The 26,831-nt window shown below is 33.9% G+C and overlaps 1 protein-coding gene across 6 annotated transcripts in view; it reads right to left on the reverse strand.

Moving 5' to 3' along the window:
- Positions 1-1,000: 1,000 nt before the first annotated feature.
- The window catches only part of LOC128233377 (N-chimaerin-like), a 32,690-nt gene continuing 6,859 nt past the window's right edge, over positions 1,001-26,831 (reverse strand). For 4 of the 6 annotated variants that reach the window (XM_052947027.1, XM_052947029.1, XM_052947030.1 and 1 more), the window contains exons 2-14: positions 26,628-26,759; positions 20,256-20,294; positions 19,183-19,238; positions 18,780-18,811; positions 16,974-17,090; positions 15,288-15,588; positions 12,924-13,001; positions 11,405-11,561; positions 10,251-10,424; positions 8,631-8,708; positions 7,348-7,485; positions 6,922-7,027; positions 1,001-6,540 (exon numbers count right to left, since the gene is read on the reverse strand). In XM_052947027.1, the coding sequence (XP_052802987.1) occupies positions 6,363-6,540; positions 6,922-7,027; positions 7,348-7,485; positions 8,631-8,708; positions 10,251-10,424; positions 11,405-11,561; positions 12,924-13,001; positions 15,288-15,588; positions 16,974-17,090; positions 18,780-18,811; positions 19,183-19,238; positions 20,256-20,294; positions 26,628-26,703 (1,530 nt within the window). In that variant the 5' untranslated portion in view covers positions 26,704-26,759 and the 3' untranslated portion in view covers positions 1,001-6,362. Of the gene's footprint in view, positions 6,541-6,921; positions 7,028-7,347; positions 7,486-8,630; positions 8,709-10,250; positions 10,425-11,404; positions 11,562-12,923; positions 13,002-15,287; positions 15,589-16,973; positions 17,091-18,779; positions 18,812-19,182; positions 19,239-20,255; positions 20,885-26,627; positions 26,760-26,831 lie in introns of those variants that run through there. The other 2 variants (XM_052947025.1, XM_052947026.1) reach the window with 2 other exon arrangements.

Here is a 26,831-nt window from a genome sequence, read left to right on the forward strand (position 1 = left end):
TATGACCCCAATAAAGCATGTTACCACAGTAATCTGTACCAAGAAGCTGTGATAGTAATTTCTACCCAGACTCTTGAGAAAGCTTCACACTATGTACATTATAAACAATTGATAATATCCTGTGTCAAGGCAGCATATGTTGGTAGACATACCTGCCGTGATACCCCTAGTATTAATAGTTTTTAAGTTCTCCATGCGTACGGTGAAGATATGGACAATATTGAAACTAAAGCTTTGACAATAGCTAGATAGACAAGTAAATAATTCTTCAAAATAATATTAATAATATTATCGAACAAGGCTATGACAATAGCTAGACAAACAAGTAAATATGGTAATTCTATAAAACTTTTTATCAGTATCGAATTCTGGTACCATCTGACAAAAAGAAAATCATTAAGGAAGTTTTCTCTTATTGATGAAGTTAAAATGAGAAAGGCAGGTTTCCTATCACAGGCCAGTTAGCGCTGTGGTTAGGGCACACACTTCTCACCAAGGTGTGCCGTGGGTTCAATTCCCTTCATGGGTACATGTGAGTTTGGAGTTTTGTACATCAAGCAAGACAAGTTGTCAAGTCAGCGCAGTGGTAAGCCAGTCACTTCTCATCAAGGCGACACGGGTTCGATTCCTGGCATGGGCACATGAGTTTGGTTTGTGGTCACCAAGCAGGACAAGTGGGTTTCCTAAGTGGGTTTCCTCCGGGTACTCCTGTTTCCCCCACAACACAAGACCATTTCCTCCACAAAACAAGACCACACTCTTGCAGAACATTGTGCCAACAAGAGTGATTAATATAATGTTGTAATAACTTACTAAGTCCGACAAGTGCGTTTTCCCCATAGCACAATACCACCTCTTGCATAGTACCAACGAGAGTGATTTATATAATGTTGACAATGTAATGACTTCATTCGCAATTGTTGTCAAAAAGTAAGGTTAGTAACATGTTTTTTTGCCAACAAAATACTCTCGTTTCCCACAGCAGTAAATATGACAACTATGTTTTATCAAAAACAGATTTATTGTTATCAAATACCAGGTACAACATACAAGTACATTTTAAAATACTGTTGTAATGTATATAACATATGAAAACTGTACAAGGAATTTATATACATATACACCTGATCAAAAATGTGGTATGAATTTAATTATGATTTTGGGATTTTCGATAAAAAATAATGCTTTTTGATAATTTGTGGCATACAACACAAGCAAACTAGCAGTTTGGAGCAGTACAAATATATAGAAATTCTGGAATTATCAACAATTAGCAAATTTTCTCTGAAGAGCTTTTCTCTACAATCGTTTTTTAAACTAAATGGAATGCAGCTTGTTTAAAAATAAATACCGTAAATGTTCTATTATTTGTGCTGAGCGAGTTCCTTTTTGAGAATCCTAGTAAGAACCATTTATCCACATTCAGGAAACTTTTAAATGGCACATAAAACAAGTCAGCAGCCTGAGCAGGTGATCAATAATACAGCATATACTGACACCAACCCCCCCCCTCCCTCCTATAAGGTCATGCACACTTAATACGACATTTACGGTAAGTTGACATTAACAGTTATGTTTTCTAACTCTATCAGTGCACAGTTCATATTGAATGCACATTAAAAATAAATCTAAATAGTTATGACAAAACCTGGGGAAAAAAAAAAACTTTAGCAGAAAGCAACTATCTGTTTAACTTAAGCATTTACATGAAATAGCAAAACCAGACACAATCAGTGTGAGTATTGTACACTACAAAATAGACATGTATATATGTATTAGATTTTTTAAGCTCCATCAATCAATGCTATGGATTATGGGGGCCATCTTTATCAAAAAGCGGCCATATGAAAAGTAAGCTGGAGTAGTGTTTTTCTTTAACTATTAAACAATTTCTGGACAGTCCTCAAATGCACTTGACTTAAATTAAACTGGGCTACACTGCTTAAAATTTTGGAAACATTATGAACAGTGCTTTGAAATATCAGCGATGAAACAGTTCCATGACTACCCTAATACTGAAATCAAAGTTGAAAGCTTTCAAATTTAGTTTATCATAAAAGCTGTAATTTTTTTGCTGAACAATTTGCATTTAGAATAGTAAGAAGAACTTTCAAATGAAATTTGCTTTCCGGCCTGAATCAGTTCATCACCCTAGTGCAAGAACTAAATATTTGCTTCTATTTCTATATGCAATTATTGAGTTATTGCACGAAGGTGACGTGTTATATTCTAGAAAATTTAGTTAATCAAAATACAAACATGTACACAATTGTAACGAAGAAGAAAAACGATAATGAAACAGAAACAATGTGGAAATAACTGAAAACAGCAAGGAATCAACAACAAAAATGTGTAAACAAAAAGGGAAGCTACAACAACAAGACTAGACTATGATATGCAACTGGTATTGGTATAGCATTGACAACACCAAAACCATTGTTGTTTAGTTACAGCTGCATTGACAACACCAAAACCATTGTTGTTTAGTTAGAGGTGCATTGACAACTAAACCATTGTTGTTTAGTTACAGCGGCATTGACAACATCAAAACCATTGTTGTTTAGTTACAGCGGCATTGACAACACCAAAACCATTGTTGTTTAGTCACAGCTGCATTTACAACACCAAAACCATTGTTGTTTAGTTACAGCTGCATTTACAACACCAAAACCATTGTTGTTTAGTTACAGCTGCATTGACAACACCAAAACCATTGTTGTTAAGTTACAGCTGCATTGACAACTAAACCATTGTTGTTTAGTTACAGGTGCATTCACAACACCAAAATCATTGTTGGTTAGTCACAGCTGCATTGAAAACACCAAAACCATTGTTGTTTAGTTACAGCTGCATTGACAACTCCAAAACCATTGTTGTTTAGTTACAGCTGCATTGACAACTCCAAAACCATTGTTGTTTAACTACAGCTGCATTGACAACACCAAAACCATTGTTGTTTAGTTACAGCTGCATTGACAACTCCAAAACCATTGTTGTTTAACTACAGCTGCATTGACAACACCAAAACCATTGTTGTTTAGTTACAGCTGCATTGACAACTCCAAAACCATTGTTGTTTAGTTACAGCTGCATTGACAACACCAAAACCATTGTTGTTTAGTTACAGGTGCATTGACAACTCCAAAACCATTGTTGTTCAGTAACAGCAAAAGTGAATTTCTGATCAATTTCGTAAATCTGATCTGAAGAACGTTTTAATTTGATTAATGATAAAAAAATTATGAAGCATTTGTTAAATTAACTTAGATTTTTTGCTATGAATAAAAAAAAAATGGTGAACCAGATATTTATATGTGCTTTCAACAAAACAAATGCATGGAATAACTTAAGAAACAGGAACACAGAAACAAAACATGACATAGTAAGATGTGAAAAATACACTAAATTATTGCACCTATAACAATGATTTCAGTACAAAATGAACTGGGATACAAACAAATACATTTCCTTGCAAAACAAAGGAAGGTAGAATTGGCACAAGTAAAATGTAACACAAGTATGTTCTAGCGGAAAAATGAAATTGCATGATGATAATGTTTCTAAATTATTATCAGATGCTCTTAGATAAATTATTAAATATATCCAATGTTTCAAATGAAAGAGTGCAGTAATTCTCCCTAGAATAAAACAAATTATTGCTATTATATAGATTGTATTGAGTGCCTGAGATTTGTTTTCAAAGTTCTTTCAAGGCCAACTTAAGCACTAGCAGTTTTTTTGATGAGTATTAAGGGTTGTATGAAGAGTTTTAACCCTATTTTTCTCACCATATACCCCCAGTTTATTTTCTACTCTAGCATATTACCCACAGTAAGTTTCAGTATCAATGCCACTATGATAAATTGGGGATTTTCCTCATATCGTGGGATAATTTTTAGAATTTTATACTTCCTTTTATGTTGCTATTTCTGGAATTGTGTGAGAACTGGTCAGTTTTACCGTGCCACATGTCCTTTTTTCTGCTTGTTATAGTATTGGTAGTACATCAGATTACATGTATGTTTCACGCTTTTTTTAAGTTACAGCACTTAAAGCCTAGTGTAAATCATTTCGTTATTATCTATAACAAAATTATAATACTATGTACCTCTTCTATACTATTAACTGAGAGTGTTTGTAATATAATCAAATTAAGTTGTTGACCTTTATGTTCCAACTTCCTCAAAAGGTAAAGTATGACCAACTGATCTCCATTGGACATATATTTGTAAAGCAGATTGAAGGCTAACGCTTGTCTGTTGAGTTTTAGTCTAACAAGGGACATTACCCTTCAAAATTAAAAGCCAGAGTAATGGGTCTTGCTGTAAATATGTGTATTGTCTGTGGCTACATGTTTACTGAGTTTCATTTGAATATCTTTATGTGTTTAGAGTTATGGCCAAGGTTGAAGTGTGTGTACTATGCCAACACCATCACGACTATCACAAAACCTAAACTTTGTTGTTTTTCTGAAACAGACCAGCTAAAAAAAACATCTTAGAGAAAACTGGTTGTTGTTTTGTTTTTAAATCTGGGACAAACACTAGTATTATATACATGTATGTCAACCCTATGTAAAACTTGTACCATTTTGCATTTTTATAGTGCAAAGCTGATCATTAATTGAATATCTTTCTATTATAATCATTCATTTGCACATTAAGAAATGATCAAACTTCAATTGTCAACATGATCCATAGTCATACATATCATAGACAACTAAGCCCAAACATCGAATTGTTGCACTAAAGTCTAATAAAAGCTACATGTTTAATATATAAATTAAGCAAAATCTCATTATCTTGATATTCAATGGGCCAATTGCTCAAAACTTTGTTAAAGTTAACAACATGATTAATAACATTTTTGTTAACTTTTAAATGTGAAACATTTGGTGATGTGCTCACATATTTAAAAATAAACAAGTACAGCTGAAATGGCTGCTTCAAATCGTGTTAGGGAAATAGCAGATCAAAAGCTTATTCATTAAACATTTACAGCAGTAATAATTGGAAACAATGAGGACATTAACAGCATTGTTAACTTACACAAATCCTGTACAATCAGCCCAATGTGCATGAGGTAAAGGTGATTAAATATTAGTGTACATGTGATGTTTCATTTCTAATGTGATTGTCTACTACTAAAATGCTATTTCAAGTGGATAAATTGTCAGTTAAAAAGACTGGCCCTTTCTTTAAGGATTTCACAAACCAACAGAACTTGAATGATACAAAATGATTGCAAACAGTAATCTCAACTTCAAACAAAACATGACATGAAAATCAGAATTCATATCTAAGAAATAAATCTGAAAAGGTTATGGCTGATTGCATGTAAAACAAGCGAAAATAATCGATGAATGCCTCAAAAAACTACTACCTTAAAAAATAACAAACTCAAGTTAAAAAAGAGAAAAATAAAAGTGTCAATCTTATAAAGGTCGCAGGCCACTAAATCATATTAATTTAACATTGAATCCATGCCCATATGCATGCCTGTAAAGGAAAATCATTTCACAAGTGAAACTCTCCATTGGTTTTAACGCAGTCTTGAATGCTATATAAGGATGACCCCAATCAGGGCTATGGTATTGATCATATGAAATACATATGTCTTATTTAAAGACATCTGTTGATGTTTTACAGGGGAAACAACCTAATAAAATTAATGTCAACATGAATATACCTCAAGTTGTTTCCCTTTGATAACAGTTTATATTTGGCTTGGCTTATTATAAGCTGTATTATGAAATAATGAGTGGATCTTAACTTATTCTACGTGACTGAAATGCGAGGTCAATATTTATTATATGTATGTAATAATATAGCACTTGAACATGTTATATACTTGCATGCATTTACCTGTATTAAACAGCTGATAGATATTTACAACGATGTTGCGCATTCTGAATACCTCATTTTCCATACAATGTCTTTAACCAGTCAATTTTACGATGTACCTCATTTTCCATACAATGTCTTTAACCAGTCAATTTTACGATGCCTTCATTCCATAATGCCTTTTATTTGGTACAAACATGTCTTCTGAAGACTTCAAGAACATTGTCATATAAACTGAAGTACAATGGACACTAAATGTCATGTTTTTAAAAACACCACCTTCAAATTATTTCACAATATATAATAATGTTTAAATTCAAAAACAATTCTGTAAAATCAATAAATTTTACAATGTTAAAGCATTGTTTCATTCACAATTCCAGACGTATTTCAATAACATATTCCTTATTAAAGAATCCACAAATTCTGCAATCATGTCATATGTAAAAAATAATAGTGTAATACAAGAAATATATGCCTTATTTCAAGTGTAATTTCGTAATACAAGAAATATATGCCTCATTTCAAGAACAACTCTTTGTTACAGGAAAGAAGCATTTCGACCGCCTTTTGTTCTGCTCCAACAGACATGAGGTTCAACATGGGGTCGGAATCGGGACTCCGCATCAGAGTCGGGGCAAACACAATTGCAAGATTATCTGTCGTCATCATATTCTTGGCTTTATGCTCGGATACCCTAAAACAGCAAAGAAATAAATTCATGTTTAAATTCTATGTAATACATTTACCAGTAGGCAAGTAGTTCTCTGACAGTAGTAGTTCTGTGACAATTTCGCCTCATTTCTGAAGTTACATGTCAAACTCTTGGGTATTATTGATCAGGTGGTGATAAACAATAAAATGTCATGCCCACCTTTTTTATTTGTATCAATTATTATGAAAACAAAAAACCTGACAAGACCGTTCACCAGATACTTCATTGTTTTGTAGTGGGCTGGTGGCAGCATAACCAACACTTACCTCAAAAGATGGCCAAAACACAGGACAAGATTGTTTATAGGATACTTGAAGGTAGCCAACATGGTTTACTAGATACTTTTGGATGGCCAAAACTTACCTGACAAGATGATTCACCAGATACTTGAGTGTTTGGTAGTGGGCCGGTGGCAGCATGGCCAAGCCTTCTCGTAAAAACGTGACTTTATCCTTCTTACTTTCCTGGTCTGGAAACAAAACATAATGCTTTACATAAATCAATTCAAAGCCTTAGTTTACAAGAAAAAAGTACAACACATAAGTATTTCTTCACCAACTAAAGGCAAAGAAACGCTATTTTTATGACAGTTAAGATATCCTACATAAATGCACCTTCCAAACCTGTACCTTATAATCACTAAACAGAACTTACCTTAGGATTTATCATATTTTTATGTAGATTCAAAGTGTGTGAAGACAGAAGGGCAAGCAAGCAAATTCCACATGAAATTTGCAAGCCCAGCCATCTGCTTAAAATTTATTTTTTTTCACTAAAAGTCAAACTTACTCATGCCCTGGATGATTTTGCGATATGATTCGAAGGTAATGAGAGGTATGGGTAGTAACCGGAAGTACAGCTTGAGGACACTAGTGATTGTATTGATGTCTTCATACTTTCCCGAAGTAATGTCCGCTTTCTCACAGTCTGAAAATACATGTAAATGATCATTTTCTTTTTTTTCATTTTTTTTTTTTAATAATTAAAAAAATATATATTTTGCAAAAAAACACACAGACACTGGGTCCTTCGTTTTGCAAACAAATTTTTCTGACTTCAATAAGTCTGAAATTTGAGCACCATTTCCAGTCCGAAATGCACAAAACATACACAGTTTGTTATAAATTACTCAATTTTGTTTTCAAACATTTCCTTATAAGAAATCTTAATTGACTGGTATAATATTGTCAAAGTTGTGAAAATTAGACGAGTGGACAGAAAAGAGGTGCAAACATCAAATACCACAGTTGGAGCAAGACCCATACTAATTGAAAGGTGCTTTTAAGAAGATAGTCCATTAAAAATTTGTTTGCATCTGCTCATTTTCTTTTTTGTATATGAAAAATATAAACAAATGTTGATAAACCTTCGAGTACAGTCGTCGTTGGTGACCTACATACAATTTTTACAGGTATATACATTAAATCACTCACTGCACAAGCACATTTCAATTCATCATAGTAAAATTTTAATTCTAATTCTAAATGAAAATGTTTCTACTGTTTTGATCTTATTCTGATCAATATGATTGTTATTGTCATGATTACAATGATTTATTTTGACCAAAACCTAATCCACGCGACTAAGGCCTGACTGGGTTAGGCATGAAATCAAGTTTGTGTACGTAGACAGCACTCGTCAATGCTTTCTTGAGGAAGAAAATCAAGGAATTGTTGTGCAACTGTTTTGTTAGGATATTAAATGTTTATATCACAATAAAAACAAAATATTAAATTTTGACATCTTATGAAAAAAAAAATTGAGTGATTTTCATGATACAAGGGAAACAGCGGGGAACTTGAGTTTTTTAGTTTGTCCTATCTCCCTTTCGCCAGTCCATTGTATCGTTAAATCAAAATCAACGGCCATGTTTCCAATGTCAGAGATGATATTCTGACAGCTAATCAAGCGATAAAATCCTGGACCTCATAGATGAGATGAATATAAAAGGATGTTTGTATTACTCGCATAGTATTAAGGAGTCTACCATTAGCACTAATACATCCTGCCAAGTGCCTATTCAGTTGTTTCAAACCTTTAACAAACAGCATAAGTCCTATTTATGATTTTACCTCTATCAAAGGACATTCTGATTTCTTCTACGTCATCATGCAGGCCGGCCACACGGTACAGGCCCTCTGCCTCCATACCTGAAATTTAGACATAAATTCAGCATTAAAGTACACATTCAGTTTATGTGGCCATCCAGGTTTCCTCCACTTTGTCATGCAGGTCAGCCACACGGTACAGGCCTCCATGCTTGGGACGGTGTGAAAAAGTAAAATTGATTATTGATTATTGAATTCCTTACCTGTATACCCAATTCATGTACCAACGATATTTTAATCAGCACAAGCCACAAACTAAGCATGTTCCTGTTCAATATAGCATATTCCCGTCCATTAAGGTCATGCCAATGACTTTACATACTTTCATACTTTCATGCAATATTGAATCAATTCGCAATAAAAGGATGAGTTACATGTATAGCATAGCATGTATGGCTTAGCACGCATCTTAGTTGTATAAATTAACAAACCAGGTCACAATCAATGCTAATACATCATGGGGAAGTACTATTGAGATGATCGTATAAACAAGAGCCATCACAGGATGTGACAAGGGACCTGAACGATAGGATATTTTAATGGGGGAGTGGTTTGAGGGCATGTTCAAAGTGAAGTGGGGTTACTATGTAAATATAAGCAATTCTGAGAAAAATGTTTTCCTTTGATCAGGAATGTTTTATTGTACAGAAATATTTAAATTTGTGTCAATCAATAAACATGTTTTTTTTTCCAAATTAAGTAAGTTAAATACTTTGCACATATTTATATTGTTTTTTTGGTTGTGTACTTTAAATAAGCTTAGCTTAGCTTTCAAAGCTTCTGGATTTAATGTAAAATAAGTTACGAAGGGCCATTATAACATATGACAATATGAACAATTGGAGTCATATAACTTTTCCAGAAAGAGCATGTTACTGTGAGTACGGTAAGTGTATGAAGTTTGATGTTGATATCTTAAATGGTTTAAAAGTTATTAAGAAACAAAAGGAAACATGTGTAATTTTGAAAGTTTCAAAGGGCCATAAATCTTACAAAATAAATATTGGAGTTATATAACTTGCCTTTAAAGAGTGCATAATAACTATGAAATTTGAAGATGATACATGAAAAATATGTAATTTAAAAAAATAAAAAAGGACCATAACTTTAACAATTTTAAAGTTAGAGTTAAATATCTGGATGTGGACGGACGGACAGGGTGATTATTAAAGGGCACCCACAATGTTTCGCATGGCCCTAATAATGAATACTACATTATGATACATGCATAATCTTGAATAGTATGTTAGATACTATAAGGTATCTACATGTATTTCTTGTTTATTGAAGTTTAAATTTTCTTTAGTTTTAGCAATAATGTTAACTTGACTTGATATTTGTGAAATGTTCATAATCTTTTAGTTTCGTGTATTTTGTTTGGTGTTTGTATGGTCGTGATCCTTGTGCCTTCAAAACTGACCCTGATTCAATATGTCGTGATCCTTGTGCCTTCAAAACTGACCCTGATTCAATATGTCGTGATCCTTGTGCCTTCAAAACTGACCCTGATTCAATATAAGGCTATCAGGTTTGTTCCTTTCGTTTTCTATTGTTTTCATACATTATTATAACAATCCGGCCTACCTCGAGATTCAATTTCCTTCACACATCTTTCCACAACCAAAGGTAGCGGGGTCTTCAGAGCCTTTATGACTGTTGTAAGGTCCGCGCCGAATATCGACTTGACAAACTTGATGTCTGGCATACAGTCGTTTGGCACTCTCTCTGAGCATTTCTTGTGGGCTTCAAAACCACAATCTGATGAACGGAAAATACAGAATAAGTTTTGAAACATTTATATTAGTTCTTATGAAAATTTGTACTAATTTACTAATAATTAAACTTCACAACTATGACCACCAACATAAGCATATTATAAAAGAGTATGTGATGTTAATAAGGTCGAAGCATCAAGAGTCAAGCGAATAAATGACTAACATGTAATAAGTTTCTCTCATGTGTTTTCGGTGTTGATGGGAAAATCTGATACAAGGGCACTTGCAGAACAAGTAATGAAACTAAACACATGATTGATACTTTCTCTGGCATTCTTTTAATATTTGCAATCTTTCTCCAAAAAATGGCATGTTGATGATTACTGACATCATGACACACATTTTTTTTGAAATCACGTTTGACATCAAAGAATTACTTAAAACATTTTTTTGTGACCACGGCTGATAGCTTTTAATCACACTCCAGTCCCTGTACTGATGTCCATTTTCGGTTGACCATGAGAAAGTTCCTCATGTGGGAGTCGAACCCTCAACCTAAAACCACTAGACCACTCTCACCATTGCATGCGGTTGCTACTCATGTGAACATTGTTGCCAGAAATATCAAACATGTGTATATACCAAATACAACGGCACTAATATCAGGTGCGTCCAGGTTTCCTGGTTCATTGAATGGGGTGAAAAACATCCTCGATTCAGTGAGTATAAAAGTTGTGCACAAAATGAAGAGCAATTGATTGTTGACGATGACACCTGTTTTAGATGAATATCATGTCTGTGTCAAAATATCTTGTGAAAACAATGCACATTCTTACTAGGCTTACCAACGCACCTGACCTGACTGCCCTTGAAAAATCTTGTTTGTATCTTCGACAGATTTAAAGCCATGGTCAAAAATTAAGTTTTGCATAATACCAACTACAACACAAGGGCTATGGTAGTACCTTGACCTATTCCTTCAAAATAAGACAAGAAAAAACCCCAAATGAAGACCCTTCTGACCTTGACATTTGGAGCCCTGCGCAATGAGCCCCCACATGAAGTTGGCACAGAAGTCACACCAGTGGAGCCCGATAAAGTTCTGGGTTTTAAACACATGGGGCTTCTCAAATATTGAGACATCCACGTCCATGTCCGTTCCATCTTCTTCATCTAAATCCTGTCAAAAGGAAAACACAAACTTTCCGATCAAGTTTACTATATACATGAATTTCATCCATTTGCCACTGATATATCTCGAAAAGTTTCAAAAACGAAAACAAACCATTAGAAGACTGATGCTTTTAGCACAACAAAACATTTTTAAATTTGTCCTCTTGTATCTCGATCCTTTTTCATTAACAGTTAATAGCACCATGACTGTCTTCTCCTTTTTTTTAAATAAATGTGAATAAATGCTGTTAATCATGACATATATAAGAAATTGATTTCATCAAAAAAAGGTTTTTCCATGAAAAATTGAGGACATTAGTCAAAGGATTATTTTGAATCATGAGTAAGTCTTCTATCCATTGGCAGACCAACATTTTAAGTAATAAGTACAAGTATAGATTTCCCCTACTTATTTGTGAACATGACACAATTATACATTCTTAATTTAATCAACAATTAATTTATTAGAAGAACCAGAAACCACTTTCTGAGAACACATAAAGTTTAAGTGTCACACATAAGTTAACCATATAATATACCAATATATTCATGTACCTATAATAATTATCAATAAAAAAGCTGCAATATCATTAGATATAGTCGAACCCCGCTGGCTTAAACTTGCTTGGTTCAAATTCCTTGTTGGCTCCAACTGAATGTAAAGGAATGATTTCTTTATACTGAAGGTTAGGAATCCAGCTTAGCTTGGAATTTTTCAAGGCTCATGGTAAATCTGCTGGTCCTTGAGAGTTGGAGCCAACGAGGGTCGACTGTATTTTAAAGAGAAGTGCAACCTGGTTGGCTATTCTACGCTATGAGAGAGCCAGCCACTTACATTTTCACCATTCAAAGCATCAATACCAAGCCAACACTTGAAGCAATTAAAATCAAACATCTCAAAATAACGCTCTTATGAAGTATGCAGCAATTAGGTCACCCATTCTAAAATGATGCAGATATGATATTGAACATTACTAAGCATTCATGTGCAATCCATGATAAAAAAAAACATGAAGTTAAAACGATTTCTTTTTTTTTTTCAATCAAAAACTGTATATTGATTTAATTTCGTGAGGACATTTTTTCGTAATTTTGGGGTATTTGCGATTTTAGCTGGGTTTAAAATTTATCAGGCTGTTATAGGATCATTCGCAAACTTTAATTTAAAATGAATATTTTTCAAAGTTTTAGATTCAGCATCTGATCAATTTGTTGAAAATCGTGAAAATAAAACACTCACGAAAAATCAGCAATCTACAGTATTATGTCTACTACAGAAGGGATGGGCTTTCAGATGGTGATCTAATATGCAAGTCAGAATTTAATGATGAACTGTATTAGTAAAACAGTGAAGCCACATCACGCAGACCTTATCTGTAATAATGATTTTTAAGCTGTTAGAACTGCTGGATTTCCGTCTTGCCGTTGATTCTCGTTTATTTTTTTTCTGAAATGAAGATATTCTTAATACACCATAGACGATGCATATCACCAATTGTACCTTTAACTTTATTTTTGTGTACTATATCTCTACTAATGAACTACTCCAACTATTTGAACTTGCTAGATAACAAATCACATTCCATTTGTTAGCATTTCAAACCTAAAAGATAACTTGGTTAGCGTAACAACAAGGAATTTACATATCCAGCATATTTTTCACGCATCAATTTTTGGGGGGGCTTTTGACCCTGAAAATCTTCTCGCCCTACACAAAATTTATTCATTATAGACATACAAATTTATCATCTAAGCTATGGTTTCAAATTTTTATTTTATTTCATTAAACCGTAAAAACTTAATAATGTAATAGTTAATAATTTGTTTTATTCAATTTAATGAGGACTTCTCGACAACATATTATCAATTCAACAGTCTCTGCATTTGACCATGTGCCTTTAATAAACTAGATGCCAAATGGCGACATGTTGATCCCGCTGAAAGAGCCTTTGACACAGACATAATGCTCTTCCATGCAATTGTAATACAGAATAACTTAAGGAATGAATTTCGAGCTTGATGTCATTATCGGGGTATGAACGCAATTGGGCTGGTCAAAGTGTGTGGAGTCCGATACACCAATAGTTCATTATCTCATTCAATAATTGTTTAAAAAATACTTTATTTCATTTAAGAAAACCTTTCAGTAACTCTTTCCTACCCATTCTGTAAATAGAACGACTCGACTGTAACCTGAAGCATTTTTTCAAATGACGTAACAATAATCGATTGATGAACGCAATTGCCGAAAGGCAGTTCATTTAAGGAATGGAAGTTGAGGTGTAAATATATGGAGTTGAACAATACGTGAAACCTACGACACTACGCCTCAGCATGGTAAACCTCCATGTAAAGATTTTTGAAAAGACATGGCCGAGATACAGCCCTTATAAGGTTTAGTCCAGACTTGTCCTATCAAAAGTACACATTTTGTTTTTATGAAAGTCTTTTAACCTATAATGGTTCATTCAACATCCTAATGAGTTGTGATGTAAAGTTTTGGGGATTATTGAATTCAAAAATCATTGTTTTACATCGCCTTCAGAGATCAGTATGCAACATCAACTGTCATGATTTATTGCAATAGACCATTTCAGGTCTTTTAAAGGGGAAAAGGAACTATTATTTAAATAATTTCCTCATTTTCAGGAGCCAGAAAAGCTTGTTCTTTTAGCTGTAAAATTTCTTATTTTTTTTATGTTAAGTGATTTTTTCCCGATAATGGCATATTTTGGGATGCAAATTTTCCCAAAATGTCTAGGGTCTTTTTGGTAACGTGGGCAGAAAAAGGCCTGCATTGTGAACCTTCATGCCTAAATCCTAAAATGCATGGTCAAGATACAGCCGGGTCAAGGTCATTTCAACCTTTGACCTGTAATAATGACCTTGACCTTTGACCTTGGTCCTGTACCTGATCATGGGGATTCTTCATGGCAAGTTTTATTGAAAATAATAAAATTTATGGTCAAGATATAGCCCTGACAAGGATCAATTTTACCTATGACATCAGACCTTGATCTTTAGATATACAGACCTGGGTCTTGAGGGCGACACAACACCTCATAATGGTTAACCTACATGGCAAGTTTTTTGATAATCCAATAATGCATGGTCAATATAGAGCCCAGACAAGGATCATTTTAACCTTTGACCTCTAACCTTGACCTTTCACAACTGACAAGTTATTTGAAAATCCTATAGTGCATAGTCAAGATACAGCCCAGACAAATGTATTCCAGAGGCACGCACATACACGAAACTACCATTGTGACAACTACCGTATGTCTCGCTCACCCAAATCAGGCTAAACAAATATTATACTTACCCATCATAAGATCATTTTTTGGGTAATGATTTAACTGTTTTTATATGGTAATTTTATTGGAATGTTTTTCGCAATCACAATCTTTCTGACATTAAATATAATTTTTATTTGGAGAGCTTTACTCGCTCAGGCTGACGAGTCTGATTGAAGTTTTTTAGCCTGAACTCCATATTCACTGGTTAATTTGCGTGGGCTAGTGGATTTGTCAAGGCCTGCATCAGAAGGAATAATTTATATAATGCAGTAACAGTGCTTGATTTCAGACAGGCCAGATTTTGACAGAACCACTGAGGTTTCAGACATATAATTTTTAGGATTGTCTCTACCCACCTCCAAGCAGGCATATTTTTTACTTAAACATAAATAAATTGAAGTTAAACAGATGAATTACTTAATTAATGTACATACTGTTGTGGAAGAGACTAGTTCTTGTTGACCAGTCACCAGCTGACTAGCGTCCACTCGATGATGAGCTGCATTCTTCCTTGATTTCTGGAGACGCTTTTTCTTCACACTGTATGCCAAATATGGGGACTGGGCGTAATTAGATGTGTCTGACAACGAGGCTATGTAGTCCGCTGCCCGTGATTCTATGTAAAAATGAATGAGTCCATCTTCCACTAACTGTTCCACGGTCTCGAATCGTTTCTCACCGACATAATGAAGCCCATCGTAATAGAGCTTGTAGTTTTTGGTCTGGTTATCGAATCTAAAGCGCACAAAACATGTGATAGAAATAATTGCTGATATAACTTACAAAGAATACTCAAACATCTGGCCCAAATATCACGAAAATACTTAAGTCAAATCTCAAACTCAATCACAACTCATTTTACCATATAACAGCAAAATTTATTGAAAAATGTTTTTACACATTTTTAAACTGCATTCTATCATTAAATATGTTGATTGAAACCTTTGGTCTAGATTCTAATTGAAAAATATTCTACAACCAAAAATGTACTTGAGTACAATTCATTGCCTTTTAACAGTTACTCAAGTATATTTTTTTGCTCTAGAGTAAGTTTTCTTTAAATTGTTGCCAAAATCTTTCAAAAACACATTCTATGAGAAAATATGTTTTCAGAAAGTATGCAAGAAATTGAACACTACTATGCTTTTCTGTGGTAAAATGAGTTGAGATTAAAATCTGACTTAAGTATTTTGATATCACAATTAAAGCAAACTGCAATCCTGATTATTTTCTGATACTCAAATTAAACATAAATCTGAAATAATCGTTTAAATCCATCAAATCAACAAGCACAACAGAGTGAATACCAACAGTCTCTGCTCCTGTTCTTTTCAGTCCAACAAGGGACATAACTTAATAATGGTTAAAGTTAAACTAATTTGCCTTATGATACATGGGTGTTTTGTATCGTGACAACTGAACCTGTTTCAGTTGAATATCTTGAACTGTTTTGAGTTATGGCCATTGTAAAAGTTTATTCATTCTGACACAAATGATAACACTGAGTATATTTAAGGAAGTTATGGAAGTTACTTAAAGGCCAATTAGATCCTGTTTTAATGTAGTCAAATATTATGTGATCTTTTCAAAATTTTTGAAACACATACCAAGCTGTTATTTAAAAAAAAAAAATCAATATAATAATTAAACAGAAAATTCAGAAACAAATATTTGCAGGCAGCAGGGATCAATTAAATGTCCTCTAGGTCTATGGTTGGGCATCTTATCAATTACCCTATGGTAGAATGTTTTAAACAATGGTAACAAGTACGACTGAATTTGTCAGTTTTGAAACAAATTTTGAGGTTGTTTTGATTAAAACAAACATTCTTTAGAAAAAAAAGCCTGACACAGATGTTTCTGTTGATAGGTTTTTGCTGTCAGGAAGTAAGGTAATTAGTAACCTAATTGTTGTTTTTTCTATGCTAAATATAAGCAAATTAGGTCTATAAAGCAGACAAGGCCTGCTATACTCTAAACTTAACTTATACAAACTAAACTTGGCATGTCTTGATGGCGGATTTTGAATGCCTGAGGGGCTTGGTCACTCCGTCTGACTAATAAATGATATACTTTTTAAAACTTCTTATGTACAAACTAAACTAAGCCAGCCTGTTTACCTGATGGCAAGTGTGAATGCCTGAGGTGCGCGGTCACTTCGTCTGACTAGATAACTGCCGTCCCCTCCCTGGGCTAAGATGTCTTCTGCCTCTTCTCGTAATATCAAACCATGGTACCTGAAATGTATATACAGTTTGTTTTGTTTCATATGCTGCTTGTGCTTTTGTAAAAACCTCAGGGGATATGGGTGGGGAGGGGGGACTTCAGGTCCAAAAATCATTTAAATCCTTCAACCCTTTCATGAGTAATTGTCCAGATACTGTATTTTTGGCAGATTCTAAGCTGAGAAGGGGCCAAGGGGCCATAGCTCCATAAAAAAAATAGTGGTTTGTAACCAAACTAAAACTTGACCTGAATTTTATGGTGTTAAACATGTGTAACAAAACGTATTTAAATCTGTCAACCATTTCATAAGCTATTGTCAAGACACCATGTTTTTGGCAAATTCTAAGTTGAAAAGGGCCCATAACTCTATGCAGACTGTCCGACCAACCGAACAACAAGCTCACGTCCTATTTACCCTCCAAACTTTGTTTTGTGAGGGTATAAGGATATCAACTTTCTTTATACGACCAAAAAAACTTTAAGCTTGTGTTCTTAATTCATCTTAAAATTCTGTAGTAAATACTTTATTCTCCTCCAAGATATTACTCCAAGATGCAGGCTGAAGTTTTTAACAACTAAGAAACCAGCAAAACTTCTGCTGCTTTATTCACTATAAATATTGAATTGATATTTTTTTAAAAGTATTGAAATATCTCACATAAAATCAAACAATGTATTAAGCTATGAATACCATATGATGTTTACTTTAAACCAGAGCAGGATAAACAGATGCCAAGATTGCTCATCTGATTTGTTTATGTGGTCAACAACCATAGCTCACACAGCTGTCTAAAGCTATAGAACAATGGTGCTGGTTCTTTTCAAATAAACAGTTTTCCTTTTTCAATAATAAAATAAAATATAAATGTATTCACCATTGTTGAGCCATATCCAGATTCACTTTCATATAACTAGACAGTCATGTATTAATTGCTGAAGAAAATTACCTCGCCTTTTATTTAATATGATGGTAAAATTTCTTTAAAAAAGGACAATTTGGAGGGAAATTTTGGCAATAAAATGAGAAATTTTCAGGTGGGGTCAAATTTCAGTCCAACTTCACTAGAAAGACAGCCCTGACCCAGCATGATTTTTATACAGAAGACAGAAGGGACTTTCTGGATATATGATCCTGTGTATCATATTGATAAGCAAGTTTTCATTGTAAACATGAAGGTGTTTCAAATTCCATGCAATTTTACAGAGAAATTTTAAGTCTGTTTATTATAACTATAACAGTGCCAAGCTGAAGGTACCACTTACACGTTACTGATTTGCACAGGTCAGAGAGCATGAGAGTTATGCACCAGTCAATTGTAACCACGGCCCCCCCAGGTCCGGGGGTATACCGGGGATAGCTGGGGAAATGGGCTGTATTTTTACCTTTCAGGTGGCCCTGCAGTGCCGGGTGAATGCGGTGGTTTTGTCTTCACACAAAATATAGCGGGGAATGGGCCTTACCTAGGGTCCCTGGGGTGCGGGGGCATTTGGCTGGGATTTTACCATCTGTTCGTCTCCTGGGGGGGGGGGGGGGGGGCGTGGTTACAATTAACTGGTGCATTACCCAGTACCCAGGCTGTAAGCTCGGTTGGTAGAGCTTCTGACATGCAACTAGGGGTCTCTAGTTCGACCCTTCCACTGGCCCCATATGTTTCTGAGACGGCTACACCCATTATTATGAATCAGTTATGTTTACTTACTCGTCTCCATAGTAGGTGGGTCTGTTCGGTTGCTGAAATGGAAAGACATTTTGATATTAAGAAATTAAATCGGTCACAACAATTCAGATACAATGTGAGATGCAAGATTTTGAGACTTTGGACAAATTTAAAACATATCAGTTCATTGAAATATGCTTGAAGGATAATGAAAGGTCATATCACAACTAGATTTTTACAAAAAAAAAAGGGCCACAGTGTTTACAAATGAAACATCCTTTTTGAACTTAGGTTGTAGGTTGTTTTGCCCACTAAATGTTGACTGAACAACTGAACGGGGCTTATTTGAATTATTAAACAGTAAATTTAACAGTGAAAAACAAAATTTATATAAATTAAATATACAATTATGAGGATAAAGTCTATATGGTAGAATGGAACTCACATCTTTGGTACATTTCAGAAGCTTTGGTTTCGGGGCTTCATTCTGTAACTGATATACTGAAACACAACACATTCAAATATGATCTTAATGCAAAACCAATTATAAAAAATGGTTTGTTTACAATTTAACTTCCTCAAAATAATAGCTAGGGTTGCTTGGCGGGGATTTTTTGCTTGTTTTGGGGGGTAGTATCGGAAGTTGTGTCCCACTTCAAAACAGTGCTATTTGGTCTTGATCAACACTACCCATGATTGCTTTATTAAACAATACATTTAGTCATCTTCCGAAATGAAGGATCTATGTAAAAGATGTACCCAAAGGGAAAAAACATGGCGGTCAGATTTGTCTTGTTTAAGATGGCAATTTAAATTTATCAAGGTCAGTCTTAACATGTAAGTAAAGCTCGGGATACCCGAAAAATAAAAAAATGGTTTCTCCATAGCACTGTTATCAAATATAGACTAACCTCCTTATAAAGATACTGAAATACCCAGCTGTAGTTACAATTTTCCTTGTTTATTTCAATGACAGAATTCAGAAGCCAATTTTTAAAAAACCTTGTATAGGCTTCCTTTAACAAACTAGAGTTGAGAATTAATTTTCCTTTGAACTTGGTTTCATTTTTACATTTATTCTCATATAATAACGGTAACCAGTAGGCGTAGCTTAATACCTGATTAATTGACATATTAGAGTAATTAATCTGCAGCTACTTATTGCACCATAGCTTGTCAAATATTTACTTTTCTGGAATCCAAAGTTGGGGAAAAAAGAATTATTTTTTTACGTTAAATAAGGAGGAATGTTGTTTAACTGGAAAATAATGACAAACAAAAAAAAACATCCCTAAAAGGCCTGCATGGTGGTGTTTACAGAATGTAAAAGATTCCCATTTAATTCAACTAAGCCCAACTCTCACCATTAAAATTCTACGTAACTCCGCCATCATGCTTGTTGGGAATAATTCAGTAACTGTATTTGATGGAGAGTATTTGGTGCGGTAAAGATTGCCAAATCAAGTTTAGGAGAAAGGTTGCACATATATATATTTATATGAAACAGAAAGTACTTACAGTATGTTTTCCATGTCGGCAGCTGGTTATCACTCGAGTCTGAAATCAAACAAATATAGTCAGGATTGCTTCTTTTCGAATTGTCTTCCACAATATGAAAGCGAACTTGTTGATTGCCACCTATGCTGACCCTGGGTTCTTGGGTAATATCCATCAGGTCCGAATCACAGATAGTATTATAGTTGTGATGTCGTGAGCGCACTCGCACTTCGTATTCATTTGCTATACTCGAGTCTTTGTTATCCAAGCTGCGTCTTGAATGAGTTTCCATTTTCTTAAGTAAAGGGATTTCCCCGGTAAACACAAGGAAAATTATTCAGATCTAGTTGGAGTTCAACAATGCAAACCAGATCCTGTTTGGGCTGAGGTTGAGCATTCAACTGAATTGTATGTATTGCCTTATTATACTAACCATAATTATTATCTGCAATCATCTATTTAATTATAAATTTCCTCTTTTTTTAGAAGTTGGATCCTTTAACAGAAAGTTGAGTGCTCATAACAAATAAACAGTCCTGTCGGTGAACAAACATATCCAACCTTGCATAATTAAAGCCACATTCTAATAATTTCCTTTTTTGCAAAATCAAAACCCATTAAAAATATGGTCCACTGTATACATGCCTTGATTGTCAAAAATACCTCTTTTTTTAACAAAAAAAACCCATGTCAAGTATCAAACTTAGCAAAATTCCACAAAACATTTCTGACCGCGACCATATTAATGTCTCATAAACTAAATCTTTACATTTTTACACTTCTTCGGTGCTCATATGATTATGAAGAGCATAACAAAATCCCCTTCCTGAGTATGCTTCAGTTGACGTTAAACAAACTTATTATTGGATGAGGAAGTCATTAACACCTGATTTTTGAATAGCTCTCATTCGTTTGTACAGCCTTTCAATAATATTCAACTGGAGCACTATTGAGAATTATTCTTCATATAACAAGAACTTTGAATTGTTGTCCATAATGAAAACAACACCTTTTCATCCATTCAGTAATGAATGAAAGCTAAATAAAAATCATAAAATCTAAGTTTCAGAGAAATATAGAATGATTTCTTTCTTAACAATTATCAACAGAAATAAACACAATTATGTTGTAAGAAACGATTTGGATCATCTGAGTGCACGAGTCTTACGCTGCCTAACCCATAAAATCCATAACATGTAAATTATTTTACAGTTGTTAGAAACTTTATCCCCCTGTTGTATTTCATAAAATGCTTGAACGGCAAATGGGTAATACCCCAAGTCTATCTCTCTAACGACCATGAAGTGTCTCATTTCACAAGGGCAGTTAACATACCCTTAAAGGAACAATGAAGTAGTCTATAAAGTGATCAACTTAAACATGTGCCTTAAAGTGTAAACATTTAACTATAATGAACCTTTTAAGGAACTTGTCACTCAGAATTGTCCACCCTCTGGTAACCAGTTAAGGTAACCAATCGAGGAAGAGTACAGCAGTTTGTCTGGCATTGGGTTTTTTTCCAGTTAAATTAGGGGCATAACTCAACATTTTTTTAAACTTATTATAATTTGTTATGGGCCTTGTTAAAAACATGTATAGCTTTTTTACAAGATGTGCTCCAAGTTTCATTTGAATATCTTCAATGATTTTTTAGCTACAGCAAATGTTTTAGTATTTACATAGCGCCACCGACAACGACACCAAGGCTATGACAATACAGCTGTTGTTGGATGTGTATCATACCTCCACTCTGTCTTTGAAAATTAGTCAAGCTAGTTAACATTAGACCTTTCAATAAACTTGTCACTCACAATTTTAAACCATCAGACAATCTCAAAAATTAACATCTTTTTTATTATACAATCACATGGATATTGCATAAAGAGGTTACTAAATGTATAATGGAATAAAAACAGAAGTGGGGCTGTATATGACTTAATGTCCCTTTAAGTTAGTATTTCAAAAGTCACGTATACTTCGCTGCTTCAGATGAACAAGAAATTATGATAAATATCAGTGGCTGGGTATAAATATTAAAAAAAGTGTTTGTTAGGCCACACCAAATTGATATTTTGTTCTGCGGATTTACCACTCCTATTTTTTTGAAAATGTAAAAAAAAAAATTATTTTTTTTTGTGCGCCCGCACCTCCATTTTGATCGCCAAGTAGATTTTTTTCAGGTAATAATTTATTTAAAGGCTAAAAATAATCAAGTATAATTTTTCTACGCAAGTTTTTTTGTTTTTGTAAAGGGAAGTTACCGATGCGTAGTGTTTTTATACTGTAAATCGATCGGTTTAGCATGGGTTTCAATAAATTCAATCAAAATGGCGGCTTCCGGTATAAACAATGTGGCTCGAAGTTTGGAAATTAAATCTTATTTTTTACAATAAATATGTTTTAAGCATGCTTGAAGTCATTGTTGATCGTCTCATGCACTAAAGGATCATTATTTAAAGCAATCATTATGCCATAAAGTATGAGTATCTAAGACTGGTAGCGATTATATTGCGTAATTAGTGACCAGGTCTAACTGGAACATGAGTCATTGTTTGGTCCAAATTGATGTATCAAGCTCATTTTTTATCAAATTCTGACAAAACAACAGTTATAAACAAATATCTTTTCACAAATAGCGATATAAACACTGGTCTGGATATACCTCAACATAAGTAACTGGCTAAGTTTATCACCTTATATTTTGTTTTTATTTGCAGCATAATCCGGGATTGTAATATACTTGTCAATTGTAACCACTGCCCCGCCAACCCCTCGCCCTTGTTCCAGGGGTATACCGGGGACAGCAAAGGCAATGGGCTGTGTTTTTACCTTTCAGGTGGCCCCGCAGGGCCTAGTGAAAGTGGTTTTGTCTTCATATTGCAGATAGACAGGAGTGGGCCTCACATAGGTATTCGGGGTTGCGGGGCTATTTGGCAGGGATTTTACCAGCAGTGTGTCCCTGCAGTCGGGTATTTTACCCGGGTTTTGAGAGACCGCTATTCCGGGCTTGGGGGGAGGGGGTTGGGGCATATACAATTGGCATTGGCTGGTGCATAAAAACATCTCAATAACCCCAAAAAGTACTCTGAAAAATATCCTTGTTCTTTTTGTTTTGATAAGCACATGTCATTGCATTTCCTGTGATAATAAAAACAAAATTTAGTCTATGTTATATGGAGTCTGATGTTTGATGATGCCTGTGTAAGTGATCATTTTTTACAAATCCCAAATCAATCCTAAGTTATGTCTAAATACAGTTGCATATGATGTTAAACTGATTCAGGTAGATTTATATAAGTCGTTTCAAACTTTTTACTAAAAGCAGGGTTATTTATTATTATGAATGATCGTCATGTACTAAACACGGATGAATAAATAGTATGTATTCCGACATTTTCTTAATGTCCATTAGAGGTTCAGTTCAAGATGGCATTAAAATGGGTTTAAGGGCAATTATTTTGAACAATCTTTCTTATTTATATTGAATATAACGAAAAATATATTTTTCGCTCTTCGCTTGCTTTGGTTTTTATGAAAACTGCCAAACTTTATTTATTTATTTTTTCGCTCGCTCGCTCCAATTTTTTGGGGGCAAAAATCCGAGGAACTAAACATTAATTTGGTGTAGCCTTACTAATACAAAAAAATATGTGAAAGTTAAAAGTGTGACATTTCCGTGATGTGCAATCAGCTTTAATTTTGTTTATGTTCTTAAAGTTGACTTTACCATGAACGTCATGAGTTGTTTATATTGCACTTGAAGACTGTCCCACATATTATACATAATGTCTATATATAAACAAGGGAGGTTTGAAATGGTATACAGAAGTATTTTGTCACTGATCCTAAATTATGTAGGTAATTCAATACTAATAAAATGACAATGAATATAAAATTTCAGATGAAAATATTCACCATCACACTACTACTACAAAAAAAATATTAAAGCACAAAATAGGTAGAGGCAAATGTAAGGGGGACTACTCTCAGTTCTTTGAAACAAACCTGGACAGGGTTGCCTTTACAATCGACAATTTAATAATATTGTCAATGACGTCTCCCTATTTTTCTGAACAAAATATTAACATGAAACAAAGTAGTTATTTTAGGCATGGAGAAATGAAATACTGACTTCTTTTAAAAAATAACAATTTCATAGTTTAATTTCACATTCAAATTCACTCTCAGATATATACATATAATTTAATGCCAAAAAAAACCATCGCTATAACATATAAATTTCAACAGCTATAAATCGCAATTCTTGTTCCACCTCTCATTACCAAGGTTGAAAAACTCAAGGGTAGCTGATAAGCCCAGCCAGCCATTGTAAATGATAACTACACATGATATGATTCTTTTCTTCAGGAAAATACATTAGTAGGCTATCATGGTTAGAAAGAAGCTCTTTCAAGCCTCATAAATACCCTATGTTGGATGAAATCATTAGAATTCTAGCAATCTTCCTTTGCTACAATGATATGGACAGTTCTTGAATTTTCAAGTAATAAAAAATTGAATTTCACCCATGGGATTTCAATTTTTGACTCCCTGATTTATTTAAAGTCAAAAGATCACACACATTGATTCATGGTATTTAAACAATCCAGGACACAAACATAGTTATCTAATTCAATTCCTTTTTCAGTTTCTATCCACTTAAGTTTTGCCATAACAAATTCTTGAAATATCACACTTTGTCACTTGAAAAATCAAGGTCGAAACAATTGAAAATGATATTTTAATCATGTCTGTTATCATTTAAGTGTCACTTTGGAACTCGATTTTGATAGCCTTTTTCAATTTTAACTTAATAAATCTTGTCGATAAGTTTAAAAATATTGTTTGCTGAGGTTCGGGGCACAATTTTCAATTTGTGCTAGTAGAATTTTTTTTTTTTATGAAGATTTAATAAGGTGAAAGTTTATATTTTATTATCACTGGGAATGTAATCATCATTCGGTAATTTAACTTTGTCACAATAAATGTTCTATAATATTAAAATCTTTAAAAAAGTTATCAAAACAAAAAGAGCCAATAAGGACGACCAAATGAAAAGTATCGTTATATTTTCTTGTTTGAAGCTTAGTGGACTACTAGTCCAAATAATTGTATGTTGACAGATTTTTTTAGGTTTTTTGATATGGCAAATCCTTCATTAAAAGAATTCCGTATAACTTGTCTATTATTTAAGACTAAGTGGACCATAATAAAATGAGTCACGACTTATTTTTTTCAATTTCGTTTTTGCTTTAAAAAATTACACACAAAAATAGGGTCAGTGGGTCCGATTAACGCAAAATTAAAAACAAGTGCGCCTTCACCATATGCCTTAAAGTAGGTTACAGATAAAAATCGTGTACAACTCACAACAACACAGTTTTAAAGATGTTAGAGAACTATAAATGACTACACATAATCTGATCATTCCGGATGTCCGTCTGTCATGTCTCTGATATGTGCACCTGTTTTAGAACTTCTCTCAACTGTTTCTATGTGAACAAGTCTGTGAGTCATGGAGACTTTCCAGGAACAGCATTATTGAGGCATGCTGCATTTTTGATATCATTGATAAGAACAAAGCATGTTGACAAATTCACAAGGCAAGAGAGTTGAAGTACATCTGAAGTACATCTGAGTATTCTTATTTTCCAATGAATTTTATTTTCTTGTGTACTTTTTTCTTTAATTTATTTCTTTATAGTAACATATATTTAATAACTGTCACTATGACTGATCAAACTTATTGATTTGAGATTTATACACCTTTTAATAAATAAATAAATAAATTAACAACACTTTTCCGAAGCCCTGGTATATGCCTTGTACATGTAGGACATTAAACCAATCAAAAACAGACAAACACATACCTGGTAAATACTCATTTAATACTCATTTCAAATGATCACAATTTTTTCTAGGCTATGAAGAGGATTATTTATAGAGTCAGATAATATTGGAGTACATGTTCAGGTTTAATTCTAACAATCTGAATTTAAAAGACTAAACATTTATAGTAATGGTGTGACACTGGTCAAGTGTATTCAAGTAGGTGTCCGTCTCTCCCAACATGTTGTGAGTTTGCACTGCTACAGGGCACATTGTCTTGGCCACACAGATAGGTCACTGATTCAAGTTTCTATCCAGGAAAGTGACACTTAAGTAGTTAATATTAGATTATACATGTCAGATTTTGTGTGACCCATCTGACCAACCAGCAAAGTCTGGTAAAGTTTGAGTAGGTCTGAGGTTCTTCTGCTAATTTCAGGAAGACAAAGAATTAGTTTTCAGTCTCATAAAAGCTGCAAATCTTTCACAGTGTCTGAGCCATGTACATGTAGCTACCTTCAAAATGGAGCTGAAATAAGTCATCAAACACTAAGTGCTACCAACCTGCATTCATAGAGGTCCTGTGGTAGACCATGTTGTAATATCGTGGACGGGGAACCGGATTCTCCTTCGTTGTCATGCTCGCGGCGTCCTGCAAGTCTGACCTTACTCTCTCACCATCATACGCGTGTCAACCTGCAATCACAAACAAGCTTGAATGTTACTCTGCAAAAAAAATTGTGACAAGATATATATTACATATAATAA

Source organism: Mya arenaria, chromosome 5 (genome assembly GCF_026914265.1).
Source record: "Mya arenaria isolate MELC-2E11 chromosome 5, ASM2691426v1".
In the NCBI taxonomy this organism is placed as follows: Eukaryota; Metazoa; Mollusca; class Bivalvia; order Myida; family Myidae; genus Mya; species Mya arenaria.